This window comes from Paramisgurnus dabryanus, chromosome 11, assembly GCF_030506205.2.
Source record: "Paramisgurnus dabryanus chromosome 11, PD_genome_1.1, whole genome shotgun sequence".
Classification (NCBI taxonomy): Eukaryota; Metazoa; Chordata; class Actinopteri; order Cypriniformes; family Cobitidae; genus Paramisgurnus; species Paramisgurnus dabryanus.
The window spans coordinates 25,075,052-25,082,593 of NC_133347.1; the positions used below are offsets into that span (position 1 = coordinate 25,075,052).

At 37.8% G+C, this 7,542-nt stretch overlaps 1 protein-coding gene across 1 annotated transcript; it reads right to left on the bottom strand.

The window, feature by feature from the left end:
* Positions 1–1,510: 1,510 nt before the first annotated feature.
* Positions 1,511–5,236, bottom strand: LOC141283021 (protocadherin-8-like). Its single transcript, XM_073816295.1, has one exon. It carries the CDS (start codon positions 3,920–3,922, stop codon positions 1,511–1,513), a length of 2,412 nt encoding a protein of 803 aa, XP_073672396.1. The 5' UTR covers positions 3,923–5,236.
* Positions 5,237–7,542: the final 2,306 nt, after the last annotated feature.

Sequence of the window (7,542 nt, forward strand, 5' to 3'; positions counted from 1 at the left end):
TTCCTACTCTGGAAGTCAATAGGGCTTTTGATCGGTTTGGTAACAAACATTCCTTAAAGGGATAGTTCAGCCTAAAATGAAAATTGTCATTTACTCTCATGTTACAAACCCGTATAAATGTATTTGTTCTCATAAAAAGGAAGATATTTTGAGAAATGTTTGTAACCAAACTGTTCGTGGACCCCATTTACTTCCATAGTATTTTTTTTCTACTATGGAAGTGAATGCGATCCATGAATGGTTTACAAACATTCCTCAACATATCTCCCTTTGTGTTCATCAGAAAAAAATAATACAGGTTTGTAACAACATGAGAGTGCGTAAATGATGACCGAATTTTCATTTTTGGCTGAACTATCCCTTTAAAATATTCGTTCATGTTCATCAAAACAAATATTTAGGTTTGTAACATGAAAGTGAGAAAATGACAATGAACTGTAATTTTAAACCGTTAAGTACAATACATTTTATGTAATCTTTAAGTGCAGTACGGTTTTAACTTTCAGGTACATTTTAATTTGAATCAGGTTGTAAGCATGTATTCACAGTGCAGCTTTAATGTTTTAACTGTGTATTAACCAAGTTTAAAGTGACTGACTTTGCACTGCATAACTGTAGATGAGTAGTTAGGCCTACTACGTGTTTATATTTTAATGTTGATCTTATGATCTTATGTTGGTCTCTACTTTGACAGCAAAATATTTCTGATTATTTTTTTTATTATTCTTCAAAATAATTAAAACTTTTTCGGAAGTTACAGCAACTCTTTACTAGTCAAGAATAGCAAATTAACCTTATATAATCAACCTGATTCAACTTAAAAATTATAGTTAAGAACAAGTTTATTAAAATTCTGGGTTATTTTGAACCCAACCTTGGGTCAAAAAGGGATTAAAGGAGTAGTCATCTTTAAAAATGGGGTCCATTGACTTTTCATAGTAGGAATAAAAAATACTATGGTAAGTCAATGGGCCCCATCTTTAAAGTGGACTACTCCTTTAAGTCAGCATGTTGGGTTATAATTTAACCTTTGGTGGGTTGTTTTAAACCATTGTTGGGTTGAAAATAACCCAGCGTTTTTATTAGTGTAGTCAAGGATGCTCGCAACAAACACTTACTCATAACTCGTCGATGTCCACTACTAGAAATTCTTGGGTCTGCATCTCCACTGAAATTGGAGTCTGTGTCATTGATATCACTGTCACCTTTTCCACTGTCCTTTATGCTTGTCTGATCAACAGTTCGAATCCTGCTGTGAAAATATCAAAACATAAGATTCATGATCTAGCTTTATAGCTCCATTAAGAACATAAAATTGCTTAATTTTAACTAAATGATAGTAAAATATTTCACAATGCATTGCATAAAATATTAACCTAAAACTAACCTTATGTGCTGGCTGTGGCGGTCACCTTGCCACATAGCAACAGAATCCAAATGTGTCCTTTTTAAAAGGGGCTGGAACACCTGTATGGGGATAAAATGAGATAGATTAGCAATCTGTGGATGATTAATGACTGATATGACAATTGCCTAAAAGTAAATATACAAAAAACAATTCTACCTTGCTGTCTGAATCGTGACTATGCTCCTCATAAGATGAATCATCTCTTGTAGAGGACATCTGTTCAGTGACTGTAGCACCAGATTCATGAAAACTGTTGGAATCAGATGAGTCAATACTGTTTGCCGAGACCGGATTCTTAACAATGACTCTTTCCAATCCATTATTCTTCTCAAAGTATGATTGAGTTGGTCTGCGTGAGAAAGCAACTGCAATAATGGCAACCAATAAGAATGTGCAACCGGCTGCGAGAAGAACTATAATGATAAGGGAAGCATTGAGGTTTGTCCTCTCTTCTTCACTTTTTTCCACATCGTTCATGTCAAAAGATACAACTAAATGTTCATCAGATAGCTCTTCCTCTGTGACCACGAAGCGTATAGTGGCGGTGCAAGAATAAGGTGTCCTCCCGCCATCAGTGACCATCACTTTAATCTCTAAAGAGTCTCCTTGTTTATGACTCAAACTGTATTTCAGCACAATCACACCTGTAGTTTTGTTTATAAAAAACATCCTTTCGTTGTCTTCCAGCAGGCTGAAAGAAAGCTTACTGTTCACACCATCATCCATGTCGTGAGCTTTAACTGCAAGTGCAACATAACCAGCTGGAGCATTGTAGGGTAAAGGCACATCTGCAGAGCCGTCGACCAAAACAGGGTGAGAAATAAAAGGAGCATTGTCATTTTCATCCACTATTTTGACTTTCACAAGAGCTGTGTTTGAATGAGGAGGTGAGCCGCCATCTGTAGCCTCGATAACCAAATCTATCTGCTTCAGATCTTCATAATCAAGAGATTTGAGGGTGTATAAAGAGCCAGTAGTGGAGTCCACTGAAACATAAGAGTTTAGTGGAGCTCCATCAAACTCATTGCCAATAAGTTTGTAGGTCACAAGTCCATTTGCACCCGCATCTGGATCACGAGCAACTAACGTGGCAATATAAGCACCTGGTCCTTTGTTTTCCATGATTGAAATTTCATAAACTGTTTTACTAAACAGTGGTGCGTTGTCGTTTTCGTCGCTTACTCTAATAGTGAACTGTCTTGAAGTGATGAAAGGCGGAGAACCCAAATCTTCAGCAATAATGGTCATATTGTATTCAGGAATCTTTTCTCTATCAAGATGAGCTGTCGTGACGATCATAAAAGTGTCACCATAAGCCTCTTTAAGTTGAAAATGTTCGTGGCCATTTAGCCTGACGCGCATGCGCCCGTTGCTCCCGGAGTCCCTGTCCGTGGTGCTGATGAGAGCGACGAAACTCTCCACCGCTGCCGCCTCCGTGATGTAAGCCACGCCCTCGCTCGTGGATGCCATCGGTTTAATGTGGATTTTTGGAGGGTTGTCGTTGACGTCTACAATTTCGACGGTGACTTTGCAAGGGGACGGGATAGAGTTAACACCCAAATCGTATGCGTGCACATTCAGCTCGTAAGATTTTCTCGTCTCGTAGTCTACGGGAGATTTAAGGGTCACCGCACCGGTAAACGAGTCAATGGCAAAGGTGTCCTGGATTTCATCGGGGACCCCATTCATGAAACTGTAACGCACGTCACCATTCACGCCGCGGTCTGGATCAAACGCGTAGAGTTTAAGCAAAAGATGCCCGATAGGCGCGTCCTCGTGAAGCTCAACTTTAGGGGAGTTTATTTCAAAGCGAGGACTGTTGTCGTTTGAATCCAAAACGTTTACGGTGACCGTTACCGATCCCACCTTCGGAGGATTTCCGCCATCACTCGCCGTAATTTTAAGGGTGTAAGTGTCTTCAGCCTCACTGTCAAGTTCTTTTACCAAAATGAGTTCGGGGTACGCAAAGCCCTCCTCCCCAGTCTTTGTCTCGATAACGAAATGGCTGTTGTGAAATAGACTGTAATCTCGGACACTGTTGTTTCCCACGTCCAAGTCCTTCGCAGCTTCTAACGGGAACTTCGTGCCCACGGCCGCGTTCTCGGGGATCTCGAGTTGTATCTCGTCACGCGCAAACCGGGGAGCGTTGTCGTTAATGTCCCTCACTTGGATTTCGACGTGAACAAGGTGAAACTTTTCATTGGAGACCACGACAACGTCAAAGTTGATGAGGCATACCGGAGATCTTCGGCACAGGCTTTCCCGGTCTATGCGTCCTGCCACCGTCAAACACCCGTCGCGCTTTCGCATGTTGATGGATTTCTCCTCCTGCATGAAACGGAATATTGTGTTCAGTTCTTCGGATGTGTTGATTTTCAGATCCAGAGATAAGTTGCCTATGAAAGTTCCTGGTGTGGCTTCTTCGTTTGTATAATATTTGATGGTTGTGCCACTCACTGTCCAGAGAGTAACAACAACTAAACTAAGACTAACTAATATCTTTCTTGCCTCCATGTTTATAGGAGATTGTAGCCTATTAATACGCCATCCAGTGCAGGGTTTCTGTTGTGTTCAGGTTTCCTCTCAGTAGTTATCACCAAAGTGTTTGCCATTACTGAATATAAGTCTGTGGTTTATGCAAATAAGAGCTCAGATCATCCAATGGTCTTGCTCGAAAACGCCAAATGGTGCTCGCTCACTTTTGTCACCCCTTTTTCAGGGCTAAAGGTGTGAACTGCGTTTACAAACGGCTTCCTTATGTTTTTGCAGCCTGTTAAGTCTAGCTAGCATTTTGTGTTTATATCGGAACAACTGCACAACTCACAGGGTAAAAAAAATTATGTGATCAGTAAATCATTGAAATAGTTTTAATCAGAATAAGTTAAGCTATTTAAACTAAAAAGTTACAGCAACTCATTAGACTACTAGCCAATATTAAAAATATGAAGCTGAAATGACTATAGTCAATTTGATTATAACTAAAAATATACGGCAGCAATAGGCTACATTTTTACAGCAAATATAAAAAAAATCATTAGTCATGTTTCCTCACATTCACAATACATTTCTCTTGGCAATAGAAGCTTTAATATTTATATGTATGCAAACTAGCAAATTTGTGCACATGTGTACATTTGTTGTTCAATATGTGTTTAAGGTCAACCCAGCAGTTGGGTAAAAACAACCCATTATTTGGGTCATTTTAACCCAGAAATGTGTTTTGTCCAATAGTTACCCAGCCCTGGGTTAAAATCAACCCAACATTTTTTAGAGTGGATTCTGTTTAAACTTAACCTAAGGCACTTTGGGTAAAATGAAACAATTCTTTGTGTAATTTTTGTTTTGTTTGCATGGGATATTGGACCAGACAGTGTTTTTTTCCAGATTTAAGGTCTTAACAAAAGGATAGGTGACAAATGCAGGTTTGTGGGTTCAGAGTGACATTTTTTGACACCATGTGGACCACAAAGCAAGACTGACAAATAACAGCTCACCATCTGTCAGTGGCTACCAATCACACCCATTTGTGTTTAACACCTACCTAATCTTAGTACCCAGGTTAGAATGTTAGTTATTTCTAGCATCTATTTTTATTAATACATTGAAATATAAAACAAATAGTCTATATTAAAAAAGTTAATGAAGCATTTACTTATTAACCTTTAAAATGTACTTTAAATGTTGATTTAATGTGATCCAGTGAGGCTTGTAGGGTTTTATTAAAAGTGTAAATTCATGCTGAGAAACCATATTTCCGAAAGACCTCATAACTTATTACCTAATGAGAGTTTTCTTACTGCAGGGATTTAATGAAATGTATTATCCTATATTAAGTGCACTCATTATATTTATTTTTAAATAATAATAAAAAATCTTTCTGCATGTCTTTCACTTCTGCTTTTTTGTCTAGCTTGAGATGTTTCGAGATCACTTTGTAAAAAAGCATCTGCTCAATAAATAAATACAAACATGACTGTCTGTGAAATCCAGGTTAAAGTCTTATAATCTAATGAGATTTAAAACATCAAAGTTTGATTTCAATCACTGATCTAAATATATCAAAGTTATATTTGATTTTATATAAGTTTATTAAATACTGTTTTAAGAGTTTTCATATCTGTTGCAGCTAAACTTAAATAATAAAATAACAAAATTTGATAAATGAATAAAACAAGCCATTATGTTGGCTAACAAATATCATAATTGAATATTATAATTGACGATGGGCCGTTGAATTATTAGAAAATAACACACACCCAAGGTGGTAATGTGTCAGGACGCGAAGCGGATGTGCATTATTTTCGAATAACTCAAAGGATCGAGTCAATTATTCCTTGCACGGTTATTGCTCTGGACATTTTTAAGACATTTAAAAGGTTAGGTGTGTGGTTCACATTTTTTCAACCAATCAGAATAAAGCATTCAACCGCCTTGTGGTATAAAGTACATTTATGCTGCGTTCCAGGCAGGTTTTTGAGCCCGTGAATCACTAGTTCAAAACCACGACCAACGACTCCGAACTGGGAGTACTCGTTCCAGGCAACCTGTAACTCGTGTTTTTCCAACCTTCAACCCGTGAAAATGCACTGGAACGGCAGTCAAAGCCGTGGCTTCCCACACGTGAACTCGTACTAGATCGATTTACTCCAGGTTCAGAGTCACGAGTCGTGGTTCTGAAGCTGTGATTTACGGGTTACAGGTTGCCTGGAATCCCAATCGGAAGTGATTATCCTGTTGAAGATAGCGCTCTTGGATGTAAACTTAAAGGCGGAGTGCACACTGTTTGCTTTGGAAAAGGGAGTCGGGCAGACTACCAAACACACTTGTAGCCAATCAGCAGTAAGGGGCGTCTCTACTAACCAAATCCTTGCCGTATGTGTGGGACGGAGCTATCAAAAGAAGGTCCAGATTCTATTGGGGTAGGGGCGTGTATGTTTAGGTGATTTCAAATATCAACATTGGCTTTCAAACATTGTGCACTCTGCCTTTAAGGGCAATGATGTCACATCGTGTGGATGAGTAACATACACTTGGAATAAAGCTATGAAAACAAAAAAAATTTCTGGAGCGATCTCCTTCCATCAATAGTACGCCAAACAACCGTGGAACTGCATAAGCACCGCACATTTTATATCAGGACACTTGATCATTTATTTTTGTGTGAAGAGACTATTAAAAACACGTTGTGAAATATTGCCATTGAAATATTTATAAGCAGCATGCAAAATCCGAATCTTTTATAAGCAAATGTTCAAATAGGCGCTATCTTTACTAATCGACTGCAGATTTGAAAATTATACACATATATTCTCGACTGAACTAATCTTAAAACTACATTTTGTGACCAAGAAACGGTAATATTAAGAAATGGCTATTTAGACTATTGAGTTGTTATAAGATTCAAAACAGCCAAAAGTGCTACCTCTCATTCTAACCTTCAAATCCGTGGTGGAAGAAAGTAGTTCCCAACAAAGAGGCTTTTAAAATAACTCAGTTGTTGTTTTTTAGTTTTCTTTTTTCAAATGTGTACCGTTGAACTGTTGTATAAAAGCAACAGTTACACCACTGTTGCCTGCGGCCTCGTGCCTCTGGCCTATTCACAGCCGTGACGATATAGACCTATATCACACTCCTACTCGAGCAATATTGCTTAAATATTAGATGACTTATTTAAATAAACCTATGTTTGTTTAAGCTCTGGATAAAGAAAAACATTTATTTTTACTAGAGTATTTTAATGTCATTCACCTGATGTTTTAATTGAAAGGCAAACACATAAGCACTTCTTTGTGTAAAAGTAGGTTATATGTTAAAAATAGTAAATTAATAAAATATGTATGTAAGTCCTTATCAAGTCCTTTGAGGTTGTTCCAAATCTCATGCATTGTACGGTACCGACAGTTTTATTCATAGTGACGTGCAGTTACACATTTGTGATCCAAACTTATGACATTTGCTATACAACAATCTGCACTTATATGTGACTTTACACCACAAAGCCAGCCATAAGTGGGGCAGGTATATTTGTAGCAAAATTAAAAAATAAATTGCATGGGTCAAAATGATAAATTTTTCTTTTATACTTTTAAATCATTATAGGATATTAATTAGAGATCGTGTTTCATGAAGATATT

What these genes read in the sequence shown, in the direction of transcription:
- LOC141283021 (XM_073816295.1), bottom strand. Translation starts at nt 3,922, where the DNA reads ATGGAGGCAAGAAAGATATTAGTTAGTCTTAGTTTAGTTGTTGTTACT.